Source organism: Ahaetulla prasina, chromosome 8 (assembly GCF_028640845.1).
Source record: "Ahaetulla prasina isolate Xishuangbanna chromosome 8, ASM2864084v1, whole genome shotgun sequence".
NCBI classification, from domain to species: domain Eukaryota; kingdom Metazoa; phylum Chordata; class Lepidosauria; order Squamata; family Colubridae; genus Ahaetulla; species Ahaetulla prasina.
Window position 1 is genome coordinate 35,288,808 of NC_080546.1, and position 26,279 is coordinate 35,315,086.

General features: G+C 36.2%; 1 protein-coding gene across 4 annotated transcripts in view; it reads left to right on the top strand.

Moving 5' to 3' along the window:
- ZNF827 (zinc finger protein 827) overlaps positions 1–26,279 on the top strand; it is a 147,602-nt gene that overhangs the window by 105,200 nt on the left and 16,123 nt on the right. For all 4 annotated transcript variants that reach the window (XM_058192656.1, XM_058192653.1, XM_058192655.1 and 1 more), the window contains exons 6-8: positions 2,869–3,108; positions 3,983–4,040; positions 6,932–7,032. In XM_058192656.1, the coding sequence (XP_058048639.1) occupies positions 2,869–3,108; positions 3,983–4,040; positions 6,932–7,032 (399 nt within the window). The remainder of the gene's footprint in view (positions 1–2,868; positions 3,109–3,982; positions 4,041–6,931; positions 7,033–26,279) is intronic.

Below are 26,279 nucleotides of genomic sequence, written 5' to 3' on the forward strand. Positions count from 1 at the left end.
GACAGTTGATTGAACGGATGGATGCATTTCAGTTGAAGTTCTCATTCATGGACATGGATGAGGAGCAGGAAAATACTCTTCTCCTAATTGGTTGTTTGGCTGATCAGTTTCATATAAAAGGAGCTGTGTCAGCCAGGGAGTGTGTTTGCCTCGCAGGCAGTATTGAATAAAGAACTATTAGAAATCACTCAGACCTTGCCTCCATTCTTCACCCAGAATATAACAAAAACCATGAATAAAAATGAGGTAGTTTTCAATAATAAATGGCCTCGCATAAGCTTCTTATTCGAAAATCTGTAGTTCTGTTAGTGCTTTTTTCTCTCTCTCTCTCTCCATATAAAGTATTTCACATATTTTTTTATTGTCATTGTCTAAGCTCTTTCATTATTGTTTTTAATTGACTGTTTACTGAACCATCTTGAACAAAATAATCCAGTTCTTAATTCTTAAAGGAAATTTATTTTTGTGTCTGTGATAGGGAAAGGAAATCACAAGTAGTGTGGTAAAGTTTGCTTGAAGTGCAGCCTTTGAGATCTCTTTGAATGGAGAAAGAGCTAATACTTCAAAAGAAAGTGTTCTACCTGTAAATGAATACTTTAATTTCAACCATAATAATACAAGGGCCATCAATAAATTTAAACTCAATGTAATTTGCTCTAATCTTAATTGTAGGAAATATGACTTTTGCAGTAAATGTCTGGAACAATCTACCTGATCCTGTTGTTAGCCTCTCTAATCCCCATACCTTTTACCGTAAACTGTCTACCGTGGACCTTTCATGTGTCTTAAGAGGTCCCTAAGGGGGTGTGTATAAGCACATCAGGGTGCCTACTGTCCCTGTCCTACTGTTCCCAATTATATGTAATCATACTATGTGTTTATGGCTATGTTTTGCCAATTTATATCTTTTTTTTGTGTGCCAAATTTTTTTCATGTGTCCATGTTTGTGTCTACTCTGTTACTTGTTTTCTTGTATTTGTTGACAAATAAAATAAATAAATAAAGTGGTCCTTTAATCTGTACTCATAACTGAAGCATTTTTCTGCAACAGACAACAGTTCAAGAAGTGGGAAAACTGTTTTTTTATGGGAGGGGGTTACTTTTAAAGAATGACAAACCTTTTCTTAAATCAAAATCTTTAAAATTCTAATGGAATTATAGTAGAAATGAGTGCAGAAAAATCTAATGGGAGCCAAAATAAATATAAAGTATAACTTTATAATTATAAAATCACTTGTTTATAAAATTTATTTCTATTATCAAACAAATATATGAAATTCAAGAGAAGAAATGTTGAAAAAAGATTAAATTTTCATTTAATTACCATGTGACAAACAAGATGATTCCCACTAATAAATAAGGCATCTTATTACAAAGAGAGAAAGGAAGAAAAAAGAGAAAGTGAAAGATTTCAGTTGTTGAAGCAAATTAAACTTACATAAAGGTAAAGGTAAAGGTTCCCCTCGCACATACGTGCTAGTCGTTGCCGACTAGGGGTCGGTGCTCATCTCCGTTTCAAAGCCGAAGAGCCAGCGCTGTCCGAAGATGTGGTCATGTGGCCAGCATGACTCAGCGCCAAAGGCGTTACATGCTGCAATGCAAAGCACCAAAATTGGCAAATAATTTTCCATTGGAATCTAACTTACCATATTTTTCAGAGTTTTTTTTTTTTTTTGCTTTTTTTTCTGCCTCTGAAACTCTATGTTTCAGAAAATACTTTTTTCTGCCTCTGAAATAGAGCTTCAGAAAAAAAGCTTGGGGCTTTTTTTCTAAGCTCCGTTTGGGGCTTTTTGTTGTGGTCCATCAGCAGCCTATGGAGGTGAGGCCAGGGTGAGGCCAGGGCCATTAGGACTCCATGCGGACTCCAGAGCCTCTAGAGACTGATAGTAGTGAGGCAGAGGAACAGGAGGAGCCTGTTCTTGATGCACACATGAGAAGAGCTGCCAAAAGGCAAGAGCAACTCAAGCAGAGAGGACAACTCAGGAGTAGGGCCAAGAGATGATTGGCCCTTCCCATAAGGCTTAAAACAGACCAGTACCGGTGTTTCAGCTTGCCGGAAAACAATGTTGTAGCTGCTTCATGACTATCTTGATTTTTCTGACTTCTGGACATTTATCAGGAAGGGCCTTTGGCAGTTTGCCTAATTGGACTAAGGTTTGTGATAACTGAAGAATTTGTGTTTGGGAGGCATTTGTTTTACTTTGAGTTGAATGACGCTGAAAATGAAGTAATTCCCAGCTGTTCGAATAAAGTTTCTTTTATCAAGGACTGAGTTTGTTGCTACCTATTTGGGTCTGGGTCACAACACTTTTTTTCTGAAGCTCCGTTTGGGGCTTTTTTTTCTGAAGCTCCGTTTCTGATGCTTTTTTCAGCCTCTGAAGCCTCCATTTGAGAAGCTGGGCGGGGCTACATTCGGAGTATAAGACGCACCCAGGTTTTCACCCTCTTTTTTTGCGGAAAATGGTGCATCTTATACTCCGAAAAATACAGTAGTTTATTTTCTAATTATCTGGGTTTTTTGGGAGGGGGCCCTTTAAGTAGTCAATATACATAGTAATTTTTTCTTTCAGGATCTCTGAAATTATTCCTGCTTTGAAAAACTTTCTGTGATGTTTTCCCCAAAATTCATGGCTTTCTAGGGTAAATATTTATGGTTCAGACCTTTCTGAAATATAATCTCTATTTATTTTAGAAATCAATATTTGGGTACAGTAGTTTTATAATTTCAGTTTGGTTATTTCTCTATTCATAAAATTTGCTATAATATTTATTTTTTGAATTCTTGCTAATTTGTATCCTTTTTAAACTTGGGCATTGATTGATTTTCTGCATTTTTTTTCATTTTATTTTTAAACTATATATCTGCAGCGGAAAGTTGCAAGGAATCCAAGACAATAAAGATTAAAGAAGAGCCAATGGAAGTTGAGATTCATGACTCCCATGCCTCTGTTTCACCTAGCCAAAATGTCAGTTACAGCACTTTACTTAGGCAAGAGATAGCTGAACAGGTACAAAAGATCCCTGAAAGCCGTGTAGTTCCAGAGAGAAACCTCTTTAGTCAAGATATATCTGTGAAAATGGCTTCAGAATTACTTTTTCAATTGTCAGGTAAGTATTATATCTAGAGATTAACAATATACTTTTCCAGATTTGTCTTGTCTGAATTTGCTGTGTGTTGATTTTTTAATTATCTATCGGTATACTAAGACCTGCAGTCTTATAGGTATTTAAAAATAGTCACAATGTGTCTTATTTTGGGGGAAGCATGGTATGTATAGAATAGCACTTGAAGTCCTATTAAAGACCATAATAAATAAACATGGTTATTATTGTGGTTACAATTCAATTAGAAAAATAGCCTTTTTTCATTATTGATTCCTATTTTAAAAATCAGCCAAAAATAGCCAGGTGTTGCCACCTGACTGTTCAACTTTGTTAGTAGTATAGCAGAAGCTACTGCTGCATATTCTATATTTTTCCAATATTTTAGTAAAAGAAAATATAGGAGACAACTTACCCATAATAATTTTCTAAGCAAGTATTTAAATAATTATCTAGCAATAGAAAAAAGTATCCATATCATCTGCTTCCTTTTCTACTTTTTCTACATTGCGTGAATGGCAATTTAGAAGGTTTATCTAAGTTTTAGATTACCTCTAGAGTTCATTGTTTCCATAGCACTATACAATATACGTTTACATTCTCAGCATATCTTTTTCCAATTTATTTGCTTTACCTTATTCTTCTTGCATATAAAAGAGAGAACACAGAAACTGTCATATAGGCCCCAATTACTCTAAAAAAAGGAAATGTGGAACTCCTCAGTATGACTCATGGTAAATAGAGTTATCATTTCAATGAGAAGCTGCAGAAAATATTTGGATAGGTTATAAATCTATATAAATATTATTTTTCTTATTAAAAAAGTAATACTTTCATGAGTATTTTATTTTGCTTAAAATAATAATTTATTTTTCCACAGAAAAAGTGAGCAAAGAGCACAATCACTCTAAAGATAATACCATCACTATTACAACTAGGTAAGTACAACCCATGGTAGAGAAAAGTAGGCCTGGTAAAGTTCAGTATAACATCAGTTTTATAGATATTTGGCTGAGGTGCTCAGCAAATATATTATTTCATATTTTATAGGCATAAAATAAAGGGGTTTTAAAATAAATTTTCATATATATCAAATTAGATAGATAGATAAATTTGAATTCCTTATAAAAATATACATAATGAATAAAAAATGAAAATACAGCTTTTCCAGATACAATTACAAATGTATTGATTTGATCTATTTTTATATATTTTTATTTGATACAAATAGAGTATAAACCTTAAGGAAAGTAATGTCTCTTCATTTTTGCCAATCTAGTAGAAGCAATTACACAAAAAATAATATGAAAAAGAAGAAGCTGTCAACAACAAAATACATCAAAGAAAATAAGCAATATGGTGCTTTTTTTCAAAAAATACTATTAATGGGAAATAAAGAGGGAGGATCAAAGCTGTTAATGTTTAACTAATCTCATTTTCTGAATTTGAGATAATCTCATTAACTCTGATACTTTATATCATTTTATCTTTTTATTTGCATTTTTAAAGGTTATTTGTTTTGTTAATATTTCAATAAAAATATTGTTCATATTTTTTCTGTTCTTTTTTTTTAACTGAAATAAACAAAACAAAATGCCTTAGGTTTTCTAAAATTTCTTCCTTTTTAAACCAAACCTTCACATCTCTATGCATGGTTCACAATCTAGCAAGAATTGAGTACAGTTAAATCCCTTTGATTTCCTACTGAAACTCCGTGAATTAACTATGGCTGGATTATAGAAAGTCCTATTAATGTTATTGACTAATACTGTGTAACTCTGTTTGAGATGTAATTAAAAATTAAAGTCAAATCATGAAGCCAGCGAATGAAATAAGTTCTTGATATGCATATAAATTATAAGATTTTATTTATACCATGCACCAAAGCATTATTTTCTATGCTCACTGTTGTCAGTCACCATAGATGTGAAACTTCATCATCTTAAGGCAAACTGCTGACCAACACATTGCTTTACTTTTTCTTACTTAAGCACTAATGTCATGTGGCTTATTCTCAGAACTGTTTATGCCTGTGTGGGTGTAAGAAGGGCAGTTTAATACCTGTATTCTCCAGCTTGGATCTGAAAGAAAAAAAAACACCCTGCCCCATCCTACTAGTCTTAAAAAAGTTTTTTATTTTTATCAGTGGGAACTTTTTTTTATAAGCCTCCTATTGTACCGAGTTGCTGAGGGGCAGGAAAACTTTCTTTTTAGATCACTATTGGAGATAAAATAAAAATAGTTTCTCTTATGCTTGCAATTAATTAAGAAAAAATAGATATGTGGCTGTTGGGGACTTTTGTTTTAACTTGGCATGATTTCTCAAATTTCTTCCTAAAATCTCACTTGTTCAGTTTGGCAAAAAAAACCCCACCAAAACCTGAGTATGATATCATATTTCTCACCTTGTTTAATCCAACAAGTTAAGAAATTGCTCTCAGGTGACACTGAAAAGACTACTATTGAAATTAGTCATTATAATCTAAAAGTAAGCAAATTCAACCTCTGTACAGAGGGACAGTAATGATGGTGCAGCCAAGAAGAATTTTTGGAAGGCAGAAAGGAAAGTGGCCGAAGTTGTCTTTCAGCTGCTAAATAAATGACGCTGCAAGATTATTTTTCTGGACTTGGCCTATTAACTTAGCTAAGATCCCATTTCAAAAAAATAAAGTGTTTGCCATTCGTAAAATTATAGTCGGGCCTTTTGGATTTTCAAAAAAAGCATTTAGATGGATTGCAATCATGAGAAAAAAATATATTGAAAATCATGTGCAGTCTTTGAGATCATGCTCAACTATTCCTAAGCTATATTCAAATGTCATTGTAATCTTTTTCCAAATTGTATTCCTTCTTTTGAATATATCATCCAATAATCTGGCAAGAGCTCAATTTGACTTCTTGGATTGACCTTAAACACCTTTTATTGTATATATGGAAATTAGCTAGTAAATTAAGACAGGTGCTTATTATTTAAACAAGCCATTCAGGTACTACTAGGGAGCAAGAAGGAATAGCATTATTGTATGTTATAAAATTCAAACAAGCTATAAGAAACTGGGAATGCTAATAGTACTATCACTGCCTAAACAGCTTCCTTAAACAGCAGACTGCTTCCTTAAACACAGAATATGTTGGCTCAGGTAAATAGGAGAGAAATAACTGTGACAAGAACACTTAGGTTCAAAAGATTCCTTAATTACAAATACATTTTTCCCAAAAAAATTAGTTGCTTATTAAAGGTTATATTAGAAATAAACGTGCTTCATACAAAAAAAATATTAAGAGAGTAGGTGTCAGTCTTCATACTAACTTTTACTTTATCCAGACCAACTGAATTAACTTGGCTGGAACCTGCTTCTGGTATATATAGTATGTCTTTGCAGTGTAGTGCTCTATAAAACCTCATATAAACTGCTATATGTCCTGAAATTCCTCTACTACACAAACATAACGGAGGCTCAAGAGTGTGTAACCTACTAATACTGCTTTTCTGAACATCTGCATTGAAAACAATACTCCAGAGTTATATTGAGAATATCTTGAGATTTGGGCAGTAAAATTAAATTCTTTTAACAGTGGGTTGGCTTATTTTGAATCTTTTTCAAAAAAATTTAGACAGCATTTAGGATTGGGACATAGTTTGATAATATGAATTCCATATTGATTTTACAATAATTGTTGCAAAAGTTTATCCAAAACATGTTTTCAATCTTGGGTAGCTCTAAACCATAAATTTCTAATCAGATGCACCATGTGATTCAGTTGTGCATTAATAGGATTTATTTAGTAATTAACATATATTTCTGCTTTAAAAATCATTTTTCCTCAGCCCATTTTTTTCTGAAGATACTTTTAGACAATCACCATTCACTTCGAACTCAAAAGATCTGTCTAATGAGAGTGCTGTTCAGGGAAGGACATCAGTTCTAGGTATGGAATATTAATGACACTATAGTAACACCATGTTTCAAATACTATGGTAAAAAGTGCTAAACATAATGTAATATGTCAAGTAAAAATAGTGTGTTGGTTTTTACTTGGTTTAGCAAGTATTATTAGTGAAAATGAGTTGGGGCGTTGGGAAAAAAGAATGATTAATTGCATGGAGAAAATGGCATTATCAGTAATGTATCAATTCTAGGGTAAAATGTAAAAAAGAATGATAATTAGAGATTTCCTAATCAGAATGCTGGGAAGAATGTTGATCTATAGCAATTATTTTATTTCTCTGGATTGCTTTTTCTGCTATATATATATTCAGTTGCAATATTGTCATGACAGAATAGAAATTGTCTAGTTCAAGCATACATTGCATGAAGCCATAGTTGCCATTTAGATTAGATTAGATTAGATTAGATTAGATTAGATTAGATTAGATTAGATTAGATTAGATTTAAAGATTGCATAGAATATGTTTGTGTTAAAACTGGGCTTTGGTTGGGTACATTGGCCAGATTAATTTAATCCATAAAATATTTAGTCCTTATGCTAGTGTTTCCTGCATCCAAAGTTAACCACGCTAACATGGATCTTTAGAATCTCTTGCAGCTCCTGAAAGATTTAGTTTATTCTTTTATCGTTGCAGTATGGAACAGTGTGAGATCACCACTTTGCAGAAATAAAGTTTTATGGATGCTATGCTGTTTAAGATTCTATTAAGATTTAATATTCTTTGCAATTGTTATTAACTCCATTTTGAAGCATGGGTAAAAACATAGTCTAGTCATAATCTGGTTTACCTTTCATATTTGTCCAAAAGGCATACATGACTTTGGGAAAGAGTATACTCAAACACTGTAGCCATTGTTTTCCTTCTGTTTGGCCATAGCTAAGAGAAAAACCTCTCTAAAAAATCAAATACAGCTAGTCCTTGACGTACAACAGTTTATTTAGTGACTATTCAAAGTTACGATGTCACTGAAAAAAGTGAATTATGACCATTTTTCACACAACAGTTGAAGCATCCCCATGGTCACTTGAAAATATTCACACAGTAGGTAACTGTCTCATATTTATGCTGGTTGTAGTGTCATATCCCCTTTTGCAACTTTCTGACAAGCAAAGTCAATGGAGAAGCCAGAATCACTTAACAGCCATATTACTAACTTAACAAATGCAATGAATTTTGTTATTGTAAGTCAAGGGCTACCTGTATTATGTATTAGAAAATTAAGGGAAAACAGAGCTATATTAGTGAGCATAGTATTTCCTATCTTCACATTTTCCTTGTTTTAACCCTGGTCCTTCTATGTCCAACAAGAAAATAAGCTAAAAAGTAGAAATTCTGTGAGATAAGGGATGGAGACTAGAAAGCATTACTGTTCATTCATGATGCCTCTACTTTGAAATATTCTTCCTCTAGAACTCAGTTTGGTTCCCTCAAGCAATGTTTTTTGGAAGCCAGCAAATACCGAACTCTTCCAATGTAACCATCATCATTTTTCTTTATTTCACTTTTTATTCCTTTTATTCTTACTATTAACTTTGCTTTGGAATTTTTAGATATTTTAGGCACTGATATTCTGAAGGTTCTAATTAAAATAATATATGTTTCTCCTTTTCTTGTCATAGAGATTTTTTATACTTATTTTTGTTTTTTCTTATACTAGAAGTTTTTATTATGTTTTATTTTGTTTTAAGGGACCAGGAATCAGAATGATCCAGGGATATCAGGGGTGGATTGCTACTGGTTTGGGCGAACCGGCAGCGGCAGGAGGCTCTGCCCACCCACCCAGACGTCATCAAAAACACTCTGCGCATGCGCAGAATCTTCTGCGCATGTGCAGAAGCTCCATGTGCTTTCAAAGTGAACGAGCACATCTGCACGCTCCCAATAGCAAACTATTAGCACCGGGATTTGAATCCCACTACTGAGGGGCATATAAATTTAATGAATAAACAAAACTAATAAATAAGTAAATTGTAGATTTAGATCTTTATCTGTGAAATAAAGAATATAAAAGGCATATCCAAGGGCTTCAAGCTTAGAGGAATGGAAAATATTTTGAATCTGAAAAGTTTCAAATTTGGAACTGGTTGTCCTAGCCATTCTGTGTTTTATGCCTTAAATAGAGCTCAGTCACTCAGAGCAGTTTCTAACATAAAACAACTGTTTAAACTTAAATGGCTGTTTTGAATTCAAAACAGAACATTATAAATTCAAAACATTTTACACACTTCTGCTTCCAACTTTGTGTCAGAAATGAGAAATATCTCAGTAAGATGCAGCTAAAATCTGGCATTAGAAAAGTTCACATATGCACCTTCTGGAAGGGCAGAAATAGAAAAATGATGAGCAGTGTAGTAGTTTTTTGACACAATTTAAGATGCCCAGTGGCAACATAATACTGAGCAATATATGGACATTTTCAGTAAAGGAAACAGCATCTAAAGTTCTGGCATGACTGCTGTTTATACTCAGTTTGAGGGACCTAAAGCAAAGTATCTTTGAATAGTGATGCAGAAACTGCATTTTATTTTTCTAGGCCAATGTTTCTCAACCTTAGCAACTTTAAGATGTATGGACTTCAATACCCAGAATTCCCCAGCAGCCATGGGGAATTCTGGGGATTGAAATCCATGTATCTTAAAGTTGCCAAGATTGACAAAGATTGGTCTAATTACCATCACATTCCGCAATAGTTTCTGGACTGGGTGCCTCCAGATGAGGCTGTTTTGAGAGACAGGGAAGGGAGATGATCAGTTTGCAGCCTTTTTGCCCAATTTTTTCACTTTCACAGATCAGGTCCTGATTTCATGCCAGTGAAATAAAGAAACATTGCATCAGCTGCAGCATGGGCCTGGCATTTTCCAGACCTTTTTACCTGCTGATGCTAGGTGGGCAAAGGTGTTGTCTTCATTTTCCCCCTTTAAATATTTATCTAGATAGTAGCAGTACAGTGATTAATATCGATTTTAATCATGTTTCTTACAAATACGGAAGGTTAATATACGATAAGGTGAGCCTCTCAAATACACTAGCAAAGCATTATTATATTAGATCAATTTGTAGTCATCAGACGAAGTCATACAGTAATTCAGCGTTAACAGAATTGCAAAGTTAAGGCTTTCTACCTGATTACTATTTGCAATGTTTATTTTGTTTTGGTTTATTCTTTTGTAATCCTGCCAAGATGAAAATTTCAGAAAATGGGAGGAGAAAGGGGGAAGTCAGCATTAGCTAAAACAACCCAGTTCGCTCTCCTAATATTTTGCCAATAAGGAAAATTAGGATTCCTACAATATGCATTGTCTCTTATTTATAAAGATCATAGGATTAATGGACAAGAGAACCAGTTTAGTCTAGTGATTAAGGCACCAAGCTAGAAATCAGGAGACTGTGGGTTCCAGGCCTGCTTTAGCCATGACTGGGTGATTTTGGGCCATTGACTTTCAGTTCAGCCAGTGACTCAGGCTTGGATGATAAGATGGTTGATCAATTCCTGTCACGAGCCATGGATGATTTCAGCTGATCTGAAAAAAAGTGGATCCTATACTTGGCAGAAAACGTAAAAAGAGGAGGAAAATAGGATTAGAGGACCATCAAGAATTCCCATTCTCTCAGGAAAGAAGAAAATAGGAAGGAAAACAGGAAAACTCTGTGGAGACAAGTTCAGAGTGAAGAAGATTCATACAATTCATTCTCATCGGAGGAAAGTGCCTATGTGATTATAAGCAAAACTTCGTGACTGTGGAATATTAATGTTTTTGCAAAAGCAAAGAAAATAGAAGAATCACCTGCTATAATATATGGGGGGGGGGAACAGCCCAGATTGTTAATTATACAAAATAAGCATAAGATGTATTAATTGGGAGGGGTGAGACATGATCTTTCATACATATTTAGGATATGCTTAGATGACCCTGACCCATCTAGTTGCTTTATAGTTTTAGATCAGTCTTGAATTTAAACATATTTTAGAGCATGTGTGAACATAAATGTAGCATCTTTTAACATCTTATTAAATTAAATACATATTACCACAGATTGTTCCATAGCTATAAATGCAACTGTATAATTCCAGGAAAAGATACATTTGCTTTAAAGAGTTGTTAACAGGTGCTGCATGACCTGAACACAGCACAATATAGCCATACTAAATATGGCTATCTAGTAACTTTTATATTTATGTTAGATTTGTAGTTCTTCCCCACCCCACCCCCGTCCGTTCCCCTAGTGGAGAACGAGGATAGTACTTCTCTGTGTTTATTGGCTAAGCCAGTTGACAGCCGGTATAAAAGGGCTGTCAACAGAGAGGGAGAGAGTTTTTGTTCCTTTGTATTTGTCACTGCTGTTAGCTATGTTAAGGTTAATAAAGTAAATTACCTTCTATCCAAAGTCCTGCTTACACCTTGCCAGCATTTGAACCCACAATATAACAAGATTGATTTTAAAAAATCACAAAATCATATTTCATTCACAAAAATCATATTTCATTTTTGTTTTTTTGAAGTGTAGACATTAACTAGTACAACAGGCTCCACAATTTTAGTTCTATATTTATTTGGCTCGTTTCTTGTTCTCCAATACTGATCTCTAGTATTTCGAACATTTTGTTATAAAAATTGTCCATTAATTTTTTTTTGCTCTTTAAAAGTTGTCACTTGATAACAGGACAAACTTCTTATTTCATAATTAGAGCAGAGAAAAGCCCAGATTTTTTTTAGCAGTCCCTGCTATCCAGGAAAGTCAAGTGAGAGGACTCAGTGCTGTAGTTTATGGCAACATGTTTAGTTGACATTTTCACCAAGCAATTTGATAGAACTTGATTTTCATAAAATAAATTTACATTAGAACTGTGGATAATATTAAAAGTGTCCAGCACCTTTGAAAACATTTCACTCATGACCAACAGTAAGAAAAATTATAGTTTTAGTTGTAATACTGTAAAAAGATCCTTAACAGTAGCACTGACATTTATCTTGAAAAGAAAGTAAACGAAGCACTTACAAACCAAGTGGGAAGTATTCTTTCAATCCATGAGGCAGCATCTTGAGGATATCATGGAGGAATATGACAGTGCCAATAGTAATAAAATGCCAAACATACTGACATTATATGATCGCAAGAAAGAAGCTGCCTGTGCTAAAAGTAATTCTGCCACCATTTCTAGCTTAGTTTAGCTCTGACTTAGATTTTCTGGAATATTCTGGAAAAATAAGAATACTTAATGGCAAAGAAGCAAGTTTACTTGAGTAGGTGTCAGACAACAAGGACTGAACTGGTTGGGATGATCTGGCCTGTGAGTTCAATGGTATCTTGTAAATTTGAGGGATTTTGTTGAAGGAATCATTGGGAGAGGCACTGTTAAAATTCAATTTAACAATAACTTTAATTTTTAAATGTTAATGTAACTTTATCATGGTTTGTTTTTATCTCTGATTGCCAGACCTTTGGGCCAAACTTTCTCAACCTGGTTTCTACTAGAATTACTGAGCTGAAATTTCCATAATCTGTAACAAGAAGAACTTTACTGTCCTGGCTACATACAGTCATTATATCTTGTATGTTTTTAACATAAGGGGAAAGTGGAAGCAGTATACTCCGTCCCATATTTGGATAGACCAGGTTGCCCTGATAGACTGGTTTCGCCGGAGAAATACTTAGTTTTTAACCTCGGTTATTGAATTGAGGAATCATATTTTGCTCAGGGTTGATTGGATTGGAACAGATTAAAAGATGTAAATAAAATAAAATAAACATTTTCAAATGAATAGAAAAACAACCTGACATTGGAATCCTTTGGAATTAAAACATGCATTTCTTGGTAATAGATCCAGGATTTCCTTTGTGAAAAATAAAATACCAGGATAATAAAAAAACTACTGAGAGCCCAATCAGATTCTGTCAGACTACTGGTAAATAATACAAACTAAATAGGCAAACAGTCCATAGTGGTTGAGAAAAGAATGGATATCTTGTATTCCTATGCACCTAAAAAAATACATTATATTTTTATAAATATAATGATGATGAAGTGGGATCCCCCAGGAACACTAAATAAATTCATTTTTTCATTTTCATTTATTTGATTTTTATACCGCCCTTCTCCCGAAGGACTCAGGGCGGTGTACAGGCAAATAAAAACAAACAAAACACTATATATAAAATGTAAATTAAAAAACTTATTATAATTTGCCTAAAAATTTAAAAATATATAAAAACTAAGACCCCGTTTAAAATTAATAATAACTATAAAATCCATAAAAGTTAACCCAGCCCTGCGCGAATAAAAAGATGTGTCTTCAGTTCGCGGCGAAAGGTCCGAAGGTCAGGTATTTGGCGTAAACCCGGGGGAAGCTCGTTCCAGAGTGTGGGAGCCCCCACAGAGAAGGACCTTCCCCTGGGGGCCGCCAGCCGACAATGCTTGGGGGACGGCACCCTGAGAAGGCCCTCTGTGAGAGCGTACGGGTCGGTGGGAGGCATGTGGTAACAGCAGGCGGTCCCGTAAGTACCCAGGCCCTAAGCCATGGAGCGCTTTAAAGGTCATAACCAAAACCTTAAAGTGCACCCGAAAAGCCACAGGTAGCCAGTGCAGTCTGCGCAGGAGCGGTGTTACATGGGAGCTACGTGACGCTCCCTCTATCACCCGCGCAGCTGCATTCTGGACTAACTGAAGCCTTCGAGTGCACCTCAAGGGGAGCCCCATGTAGAGAGCATTACAATAATCCAAGCGAGAGGTAACGAGTGCGTGAGTGACTGTGCACAAGGCATCCCGATCAAGGAAGGGGCGCAACTGCTGAACCAGGCGGACCTGGTGGAAGGCCCCCCTGGAGACGGCCGTCAAATGATCTTCAAACGACAGCCGCTCATCCAGGAGGACACCTAAGTTGCACACCCTATCCTTTGGGGCCAATAACTCGCCTCCTGAATCGAGATGCCGGCATCCACAGCCACTCCGTCTTGGAGGGATTGAGCTTGAGCCTGTTTCTCCCCATCCAGACCCGTACGGCTTCCAAACATCGGGACAGCACTTCAACAACTTCATTGGGGTGACCTGGGGTGGAGAAGTACAGCTGAGTATCATCAGCGTACTGATGGTACTTCACCCCAAAGCCACTGATGATCTCACCCAACGGCTTCATGTAGATGTTGAACAGAAGGGGCGAGAGAATCGACCCCTGCGGCACCCCACAAGTGAGGGCCCTCGCGGTCGACCTCTGCCCCTCTGTCAACACCGTCTGCGACCGGTCGGAGAGATAGGAGGAGAACCACCGATAAACGGTGCCTCCCACTCCCAATCCCCCCAGCCGGCGCAGCAAGATACCATGGTCGATGGTATCAAAAGCCGCTGAGAGGTCTAATAGGACCAGGGCAGAGGAATAACCCCTGTCCCTGGCCCTCCAGAGATCATCCACCAATGCGACCAAAGCTGTCTCCGTGCTGTAACCGGGTCGGAAGCCGGACTGGAACGGGTCTAGATAGACGGATTCTTCCAGGTATTGGGGTAGCTGACGCCACAGCATTTCTACAACCTTCGCAACAAAGCGAAGGTTGGAGACTGGCCGATAATTTCCCAAAATAGCCGGGTCCAAAGAGGCTTTTAAGGAGGGGTCTCACCACCGCCTCTTTCAAGGCGGCAGGAAAACCCTTCCAACAAAGAAGCATTTATAATCCTCTGAGCCAGCCTCGTGTCACCTCCTGAGTGGCCAGCACCAGCCAGGAAGGACACGGATCCAGTAAACATGTAGTGGCGCGGAGCCTCCCCAACAACCTGTCCACGCCCTCGGAGCCACAGGGTCAAATTCATCCCAAACAGACTCAACAAGACGTGCCTCCTCTCCCTCGCTTGATCATCCCAATTTCGGTCCAGACCATCCCGAGCTGAGCGATTTTGTCGTATAGATAACCACTAAACTCCTCGGCACGCCCCTGTAACGGGTCATCCCGCACCTCCTGATGAAGGAGGAACGGGTCACCAAACAGGGCGGCCGGGCGGTTATCTGCCGACGCAATGAGGGTGGAGGCGAGGAACGCCTCGCCTCCTCATTGCCACTAGGTAGGTCCTAGAATAGGACCCAACTAGTGTCCGATCAGCTTCGAATGACTGGACCTCCAAGTGCTCTTTAGGCGTCTTCTCCGGCGTTTCATCTCCTCAGCCCCTCGGAGAACCAAGGGGCCGGACGAGATCTGCGCCGGGTCAGAGGTCGCAAAGGCACGACACGGTCCAAGGCCCCAGCCGCGTCTGTTCCCAGGCCACAACTAGTTCCTCAGTCGTGCCGTGGGCCAGATCCTCAGGAATGGCCCAAGCTCCGCCAGGAACCTCTCAGGGTCCATCAGGCGCCTGGGACGGAACCAGCGTGTAGGTTCCGTCTCCCTGCGATGGTGGGTGGCGGTTCGAAGTCCAGGTGAAGGAGAAATGATCTGACCATGACATTGGTTCTGTTACTAAATCGCCTAGTATCAGATCATTTAACCACTGACCAGAGATATAAATCAGATCCAGCGTGCCTCCCCATGTGCGTGGGGCCATCATTTACTCGAATCAGGTCCAAGGCCGTCATGGAAGTTTGAACTCCCGAGCTGCAGTCGATGATAAGCCAGCTGATGGCAGTTGAAATCCCCATAACTATCAGTCTGGGGTCTCAACTGCCACAGTGGCAAATAACTCCAGCAGCTCGGGCAGGGCTGTGGTCACGTAGCAAGGAGCCAGGTACGTGATCAACAAGCCCAACTGATTCCTATGGCCCCACCGCACATAGAGGGATTCACAGCCGGCAATCTGAGGAACAGTGGCCTCCCTCGGCTCTAGATCTTCCCTAATGACAACCGCCACCCCTCCACCCCTACCCTGGACCCTCGGCTGATGGAATGCTCGGAAACCTGGGGGGCACAGTTCAACGAGGGGAACTCCCCCCTCTGGCCCCAACCAGGTCTCCGTAATGCCCATAAGGTCCGCGGACTCCCCCTGAATAAGATCACAAATCAAGGGGGCTTTATTTGCCACGGACCGGGCATTACATAACATCAACCGAAGATCCAGGCTCTGAGGATCATGGCCGCCTGAGGAACGGGTAGGGACTAAGGGGCCGGAGCACGTGATCGCTGTCAGACATCGAGCACGTGCTCCCATTTCAGTGAAAGCAGACAAAAGAATTAAACATAATGAAGACTCAAAAGATATTAAGAAAAATCAAATAAGGGGGGAAAGGTACAGATTCACTTTGAAATATAAAGGTCAGCAGAAACTTCACTACAATTTTATATTAGCTGGAAAGCCTTGGACATATGATTGAATTCTTAACAGCTACCAGAAATGATCCGTGGATTTGGAAATCAAAAAGATGACTCTTACTTTCTAGGGTGGATATTGCAACCCAAGCATATTGATAATTTGTGCTGAGGTACTTTATGTTTAGCCAAAGGAGAAAAGAATCCTAGGTTAGCATTAAATGCTGCCTCTGTACACAGTTTGTGATTAGAAGCAGCTACTTCTCTAGCAGCAGAAAAGATGACGGTGTGTTTCCATTTGCACTGACACAAACACTCAGATGCAATACTTAAGATGGTGACCTTTAAAACACATTTTGTTTAAGGAATTGCAAACACATGTCATGTATGTTCCTGGGTCTTTGGAAGCCTTTTTTTGCTTTTGAATCTGAAGCATTTTCACAGTTGGTGGCAGTTTTTATATATATATTAAAAAATCTGTGCTCAAAACCAAAAAACAAGGCTTGTGAGATTAACTATGTAGGAAGAGAGCCATCATGGCAAAACAATCAGAAATCTGGTGGCACTTTTCCAACTAACAGATTATATTCAAAGGCATAAGCTTTTGTGAGTTGCAACTCACTTCATCAAATGCCTTTTACGTAAAATCCTTTTTCCCCCCACTGATTAGAAAAATTAAGATTGTTGTTCATTTAAAAAATCAAAAGAAAAATCAAGTGTTTTATTGTGAGCATTGTGAAACTGGCTTGAAATTGAAAGATTATGTTTGCATTCCCTGAAAAGATTTCTAGTACCCCTTGCTATACATAGGTTGTAATGGGCCCTATAATAATTTCTTTGCACCCAAGAGTGGGACTGGCTTAAACTTTTTAAATTCTTAATTTTTAATTTTAATTTTAAATATTAATGTTAACAGGGGTTGTAATTTATATGAATTTTAAGGGTTTTTAAGTTTAAACATTTTAAATTTTGGCCAATTATAGAATAAGTTTTTTTATTTTCTGTTTTAATTGTACATTGTTATTGTTTTATATTGGCTGTACACCGCCCTGAGTCCTTCGGGAGAAGGGCGGTATAAAAATCTAGTAAATAATAATAATAATAATAATAATAATAATAATAATAATAATAATAATAATAATAATAATAATAATAATAATAATATCATGACAGAATAATTGGAAACAGGGAAACTATTGCTCTGAGGTTTGTTTGTTTGTTTGTTTGTTTGTGTATGTGTGGGTCCTAACTTTGTGCCAGTTTCACATAAACTGACACAAAATTAGAAAAATACTGGAATAGCCTTTTAAAATTCTTTCTACTCTCCTCCTCTTGTAAAGCCATGACAAGATTTAAAATGTTTGCTTGGATTTTTAACCTACTTCAGTTTCGCATCACGTCTGAATATAGACAGTTTGTGGCTGGTTTTTAATTATTGTCACTTTAACAGTAGAGCTTTAACTATGCTTTCTGGATTGGGCTATTTTATTACTTGACATCAATCAGCCACTTATAAAATTCAGAAGTAATTCAATCAGTTGAAAACAGAAGCAAAAGTTTCCTGTTTCCTCTTCACTCTGAGGAGGGAAGTACACAAGTTGAAGGCTTCACTGAACCCAGCTGGATTTCTTCCAATGTATAGAATAAAAAGGCTGGCATCCTGCCTAAAATTGCCAAGACTCATTAGAACAGAGCATTAGAAGCACACAGACAGTTGGAAGAAGAGAAGCTCTTCTTGAAAATAGCTTTAATAATTTGTACTGATTAATGATTGCAATAAAGTTTTTCAGTAACTTTAATGTGTGTTATATATCTAGAAAGCATTTTATGTAATCAATTTGATATTACATGAAAAGACTAAAATGATATATATTACACACACACACATATCTCACACATACAAACACTATGGAAATACTTAATATGTCAGGATAACACTTGATCACTCAAATCATGATCAAAAAGTCTTATTCAAAAATTACATTGAATATGTGGAAAATATCTAGAAGCATTTTGCTGTGTTCAATTAAAATACTTTGTAGTTTGAATCAAATAATAGAGATAGACTTAAATGGGATATAAGAAACAGGCTAAGTTGCAAGTTTATCCTGAATGGTCATATCCCTGTTTAGCCGAACAGTTATTCCTCACTGGAGAATTTCCCCTCAAATGAAGATAGAAGAGGCAAATCGTAACTTCCCATTGCAATCGGAGAGAGATTAACTTTGTCTTCTAGTGTGCTTCCACGTGCAATTCAAGGAGCTAATTGTCACTTTAAAAAGCCATTCAGGGATTTCTTATGGGACCGTCCTTCCACCATTACCTTTACCTAGCCTACCGATCTGACAGACAGAAGGGACATGTTCTGAGTATTGTTGGCTAAGGAGTGTCACCTGCCAAGCTTAGAAGGAGAGCCATTTCTACCCTGGTGCACACCTTTTGGAACATCATCCCCCTAAAATTGGTTTGGCCCTGTCAATCTTCCATAAGGCCTTGAAAACTGGATAACAAAGTCTTTATCCTGAGGCTGGGTTGATAATTGTTTGAATGATGGCCAGCTGCCATGCGTTTTATTTTCTATTTAATGTAATTATTTTTTGTAAGCTGTCTAGTCATATATGTGATGTGGCAGTAACAACAACCACAACTTACTAATGCAACATTGCTAATACAATTCGCTAATACGACACTGAAAGGAGAAAAGTGTTGACATAAGTACAGTACTGCAAGGTATAGCTTTGTAGAGGCCAAGAATGATGGAAGGTTTATGAATGCATTCTGAATTTTAAGGCACTGAAATCCGCATCAACGAAATTTGAAAATACTAAGTCAGATGTAAACATTGCCTTTGCTTTTTAAAGTTTTGCTATAATTAAGAAGTGGCTTCTTCTTTTATATACTGTATATAATGATACCTGCATTTTTCCAGAATTGGTAGCTATAACAACATTTTATTCCAAGGATTTAGTGACATTTCTGATCCTATGGTAAAGCATTAGTTCATTTGACCTCACTTTAAAAAACAAATAATTGATTTCTTCCAACTGAACAGGCATGGTGATAATATCTATGATCACTGGGCTTTTACAGGTATAATAAGGTTATTGATGGTAATACCTTGCTTTGAGCTTAGATCTGTCATCAAATTGAATCTTTGCCTAACAGTTGAGTTTCTTTGCCCAGTACAACTTAGAATCTCATTTCAAAAATCTGTCTTACTTTCATGTTCCTATATCTCTAAACTAAATTATCACTATCCTGGATAAGTTATTTCTTTCCTCTCTCTTTACTTCTCCAGTAAATCCAGATAATTACAGTTCTTCCTATTTCTTTGGTTTCTGAGAAGTAGGTTTCTGTTTCATAGTGATATGAAATATATATGATTTTCTAGCAGAAGTAGAACATTGACTTTCTTTCTTTGTACCAGATTGGGAAGGCTTTTAAAACAGTGCTTTCTTGCATTTGTCAATTTGGCAAGCAGGAACTATATTAAATGGCAGTAGAAGCTATTGAACTATTTTATGACATCTTCTTTTGAAGCAACTGACCCCAGTTATCTCATATCCTTATTCAAAGACAGGAGTTCAGATCCAAGTTAAGTTAGGAATGCTTTCATTGCATCTTTATAAATAGGACAGGTTAATCATAACTAACTTAAATCCTCTGACTCTAGAAGAACAGCAGCATGATTAATTTTAGTCTCATTTCTGTCTGAAAACAGCATGTATTAAATCCACTAAAATCAGCTATTAATAAAAGAGATCTTGTGATCCTTGAAACTAATAGGATGGATTTGTTTAGTTTATTCTGTTCTGGGCTTGGTAACTTCCAGGAGTTTTAAATACAATTCCCATTATTCCCTCCCAAACAAGAAAAGGCTTTTATGGTTGTTGCAGCCTACAAGGTACCTAATTGGGAATGACTGCCACCTACTCTTTTAGTAGTATCTATGAGTTCAAGAAGGCCTGCAAATTTCAAACTAATCTCAAATAGTCATAATCTCTCCCCTGCCATCAATACTCAGTGGAAAACAACCACTGGGAAAGAAGGCAAACCATAATTTGATATTTCAATGGGCAAATTTCCACATATTACACCAATGCATTATACCCTGAATATTCCATAATCTGTACATACCAGCATAAAGCTTTTGTTGGGACTGTCTTATACTTGACATTTTCCTATATTTACCATATTTTTCTGTCTGAAGCCTTTTTGAGCAAGTACTCAAAAAGCTCTGCTAAAACTTATGTTGTTGCTGTCAAGTCAAATGACCATCCTCTTGAACTCAAAACTAATAATTGAAAGAATGGTTCACAATTGATTTCAGGGTAGTTAAATGCTTTATACATACTTCAGCTATTTCTTTCTATCTGCCTTTTAAACTTTGCAGAAGGGCTAATTTGGAAGATGCATGATTAATCACACATTAAGGATAATTTGTATTATTATAAGACAAATAGCAGATAATGGTAGCACCCAGAGGATACCCGTCAAGTGGCAAGCTTTTGTTGTTTCAAGTGCTATATGAATCATGGCTTTTCTGAGAGATGGGGCTTATAATAAATAGCCTGTGATAATGACTGAATAGCTGTTTGTTGCTCAGTTAAGCTAGCTTTCAGGTCTTGCTTGAATTAATCACAATAATTCGCTTACACAGTATTTTCTTTGACTGATAATCTATCCAGATTGCTGTGGCTTTATAGAAAAAAGAGCATTTCCCAGTAGGTCAGACATGCATGCAAGTGAAACAGAATGCTGGGATTGCTGAAACTTGGTTTCATATGGATAACAATTGTTTGTGGTCTCATTATTATAATATAGGGGAGATATATAGACAGATATATCTAATCACACTTAGTTGAAGTATTTATAATATGTCTGTATACTTCCTATACAGTAATACATGTTATTGTAGTGCACTAGATACTTGATCATTTTGTTTGTCCTAATAAAATAGTAGCAGAGTTAGAAATTACCAAGCAGAATGGCAATATATACAGTATGTTTGATAGGCTGTATTTGGCTTTAAATGTGACTAGTGATATAGGCCTAGGACGGGGTGGGGGAACCATGGCCCTTGTGGACTTCAACTCCCAGAATTCCTGAGTCATGCTGGCTTAGGAATTCTGGGAGTTGAAGTCCACAAGTCATAAAGGGTCCATCATTCCCCACTTCTGGCCTAGGACATACAGTGCCTCTATTAAGGTTAATTCTTTTTAGAACTCTCTCTTCTTATTTGTTTGCAAAGAATCCCAACTTTTGAATGTGTTTTTCACAAACACATATTTTTATAAAAATACACTATTTTTCTATCCAAAATGCTATTCAGCTACTATCTTTCAATGTTGTCAATGAAGTTTGCGAGTCATCCAGGCAGAATTGTCTGGAAGCTGAGTCATGGCAAATTGTTGAAATGTTTTGCTGCTTAACCAAGTAGTTTCTTCAGACTGTGCAAGTTGGTTAGGAGGAATCCAGTAGGCATTTCTTTTTTTTTTTTATTGAAAAAGTTTTAAAAAACAAAAACATTTTTCCCCCTTTTTTCCCCCTCCCTCCCAGAAAACCCCCTCCCCCCTCCCTTCCCCCCCCCCCCCCGGCTTCCCGGGTCAATCACAAGGTATTGTTATACATAAACCAAACATAGACTAAAATTTTCCTTCTAATCCAATTAACCTCATCCAAATCTTTTCATCTCCCAACCCCTCCCATTACATAAAATAATACTTCCTAATTATTCAAAGGCAATCTGATATTTCTTAATCTGATATCTGTTTTGTAGATAATCAATCCATTTTTCCATTCAATTAAATATCTTTCCTGCGTATTGTCTTTTAAAAAGCTGAGATTTTAGCCATCTCAGCCAAATTAATGACTTTCAATATCCATTCTTCTATTGTAGGTACCTCTTCTTCTTCCAGTATTGTCCAATCAACAGTCTTGCTGCTGTTATTAAATTCAGAATCAATTTAGTCTCAATCCCTGTACAATCCGTTATAATTCCCAAAAGGAAAAATTGTGGCAGGAACTTTATCTTCTTCTTCAGTACATTTTGAATAATCCACCAAATTCTTATCCAAAAGGCCTTAATTTTCTTGCAAGTCCACCAAATATGAAAATATGTAGCATCATCACAATCACACCTCCAACATTTCACTTGGATATTAGGATACATACGTGATAATTTTTTGGGATCTAAGTGCCATCTATAAAACATCTTATAAAAATTTTCCCTTAAATTCTGTGCTTGTGTAAACTTAACATTTCTAACCCAGATTTTCTCCCATGTTTCCAACATTATTGGTTCCTGAATATTCTGTGCCCATTTTATCATACAGTCCTTTACCAAATCCTTTTCCGAATCTATTTCAAGCAACACATTATACAATCTCTTTATATGCTCCTGGGTCTGATTTCTAATTTGCTTTATTAAATTTTCCTCCCTTTGCATTATACCAATTTTTTGATCTTCTTTCCATCTAGCACTTATTTGCCCATATTGAAACCAAGTATAATTCCTCCTTCTTCATTTTAATACCTGTAATGATTTTAATTGCAATCTACCTCCTTCAGCATACAAAAGTTCTTTATAAGTAATCATTTCCTGTTTCTGTTCTATATTTATATTCTCTATTGCATGTCTGGGGCTCGCCCATATAGGAATCTTGTAATCTAATTTATAAGAATATTTTTTCCAGACCCGCAAAAGAGCACTTCTCAACACATGATTCTTAAAAGCCCTATCCACTTTTTTTTCATAAAATAAATACGCATGCCATCCATATAACAAGTCATAACCTTCTATATTCAAAATTCTTTCTTCCGTTAAATTAAACCAGTCACTTATTACTGAAAGGGCTACTGCTTCATAATATAGTTTAAAATTAGGCATTTTTAAGCCACCTCTTTCCCGTGAGTCCTGTATTATTTTCATTTTAACCCTCGCCTTTTTACCCTGCCATATAAATTTATTAATCCCAATCTGCCAATCCTCCAAATTTTTATCTTTCTTAATTATTGGTATCATCTGGAACAGAAACAAAAATCTAGGTAACACATTCATTTTAATAGCCGCAATCCTCCCCAATAGCGACAACTGCAATTTTTTCCAGACACTCATATCATTCTGAACTTTTTGCCATAGCAAGTCATAATTATTCTTATAAAGTTTCTTGTTCGATGAGCTAATATAAACCCCTAAGTATTTAACCTTTTTTACCACCTCAAATCCTGTTATTTCCTCTAGTTTTTGTTTCTGTTGTATAGACATATTTTTGATTATCACTTTTGTTTTATTCTGATTTATTTTAAATCCTGATACCTTTCCATATTTATCAATTGCTTCCAACAAAGATCTACTTGAATTTATAGGATTTGTTAAAGTAACCACTACATCGTCTGCAAAAGCTCTAACTTTGTACTCATATTGTCTAATTTTAATTCCCTCTATTTTCGTTAATTCTCGTATTTTATCTAATAATGGTTCCAGAGTCAAAACAAACAATAGTGGTGATAAGGGACATCCCTGTCTCGTTCCTTTCGCAATCTTAATAACTTCTGTCAAACTACCATTTATTATAATCTGAGCTGTTTGCTCTCCATAAATCGCTTTAATTATTCTAAGAAAACAATCTCTAAATTGCATTTTCTCTATTAATTTAAATAAAAAATCCCAATGCAATTGATCAGTAGGCATTTCTTACGCTGCTCTCTCATCAGTCCCCAGTAAAATTAAGACCACTTCACAGGTTTACCAGCAAAGCTACCTCTAAGAATTTTGGGAGTTGGTACGTTCCAACAACCTGTCTACTACTCGGATTCCCCTAACCAACTTCCCTAGATAAGGAGCAAAATGTTTCAAACCAACAAGAAAATAGGTCCAGTTGCCATGACTCAACTTCCAGACCTTTTAATGTTGTTTCTCCATTAGTCACACAAAATATATGGGGACAAAAAAGCTTCCGATTTTGAATTAGCTTTTTTTCTCCAGTAAAAAGAAAAAAAGTAAAGTAAAAAGAATGCAAAAATCTGGAATTCAGTAAGTTCATATACGATTTTGACCATTATATTTACTTTCTAGTTTAACAGGAAAATTTGTTTCTTACCAAGGAAGATAGCATTAAGTATGACTAGATATCAGTAGGATGAACCTACATCAATAGTATGAATTTATATGCAGTATTAACTTTTACACTTGACCATTTGAAACAACTCAGTTATTAGCTGATTATAAACTCAAAAATTGTATAAAGACAGGAAAAAAGGATGATAAACAAGCCCTTGAAAAATAATACTTGGATGAATTAATCTTTGATGAGTTAATCTTTTAATATCCTAACAAAACTATCAAACTTGTATAATATTCACACCTTTTAGCATAGAACACTGATAATTGTGAATCAAACCAAAAATAGCAAAAAATTTTGCATTTATATATATTAGAATATAATAACAGTTTATGTTCAAGTCCAGCCAGTTTTATAGCTGAAATAGCCTTACATTGTCTAGTAAAACATTTTCATGAAACACGTTGACTAGTCAAGAAATAATTCTACTTGTCATAACTTAGGCAGGCTGATATCTGGTTAAACCTTTTTTTCACCAAAAAGAAAAAATAGGTGCCTTACATTAAATATTTAAATTGTACATACAATTAATTTTGATTTCTGCATTGATCAGGGGATTGGACTCATTGGCATAAAAGAACCCTTTCAATTCTATAATTCTCTACTCAGTGCTGGCCTCAGAAAGAAGCCTTTATTCTCTTTAATCTCTTTATTTTTATTGTGAGGGGATCTAAAGTTTTAAATTTTTAAAGGTGGGAGGTTATGTTTATTTTGTATACTTTAGCTTGTGATTGTTGGTCATAATACCCGGTATTTGCTCTGGGAAGTCTGGGGGGGGGAAAGGGGGGGAAAATGATACATGGATTGATTATTAATGTATAGTAATTTTTGAAGATATGAAAATAAAATTTAAAATGATATTGGAGATGCTCGATTGCCATTTCAGAAAGAAAAGGAGAGAGAAGTAGAAGGAGGGAAGAAAGTAGGTAGGAAAGAGTAGAGAAGGAGGAGGGGAATAAGAAGGTTAGATAGGGTAAGAAGGGAGGAGTGGAGAAGGAGGAGAGGAAGTAGTAAAGTGAAGGAGATGAAGGATGTGAAAGTAGTAGAGGGTAGAGAGGGAGGTGTGAAGAAAGGAAGTGGCAATCGGGCAGGCCTGAATCAGTATGATTGATGATTAATGATAGATAATAGTTTGTACATAAATATGATGTTGGAAAATGGAAATAAAAATTAATTATAAAAAAAAAGAAAGAAAGAAAGAAGCCAAGATATTGGCCATTGACAAGCATTATGGGAGTTATTGGGAACTATATGGATTATTAAGAGGGAATCAATGGGAACCATTAAGATCTCTAGAGCAAGAATATGCATTTAGGCTAAACTTATAATTTTTTCTCAAAAACTGAAATGAGAACCTTTTTTGTGTGGGGAGGTGTCAAATATGTCTTAATAGCAATAGGAAATTAAATAGAGAAAACAAAAAGGGGCTGTAAGAAAAGGGCTTCAAATTAAAACTGAGCCTGATGCTATTTGGATATGCAAAATTCTCCTAGTGCTTTTCCTATCAACATTGGGATAAAACATGCAAATTACTATTGTGGAAAGGCATTATTTTTCTAAATTTGGAACTGTGTAGGCCTTGATGTTGAGAAGGGAAGCACTTCAGGGAATGATTTGCTTGTTGTTGAAATAGGCTGGTAAACAGAGAGAACAGCAACAAAAATTCTGCTCAAGACACTTATTATTTATGTTTTTATATAGTTTTATATTTACGGGATTTGTTGGGAATTATATAAGACTTGAGAACATATCATTTATCCTTCACACACAACTTATATTACCTGTCCAAACTGCTTATGCATTCATGCACATATCCCAAAACACTCTGTCTCAGCGGAATTCAGTGCTGCTCAAGAAAGGAAATCCTGATTTCCCCCAACCCC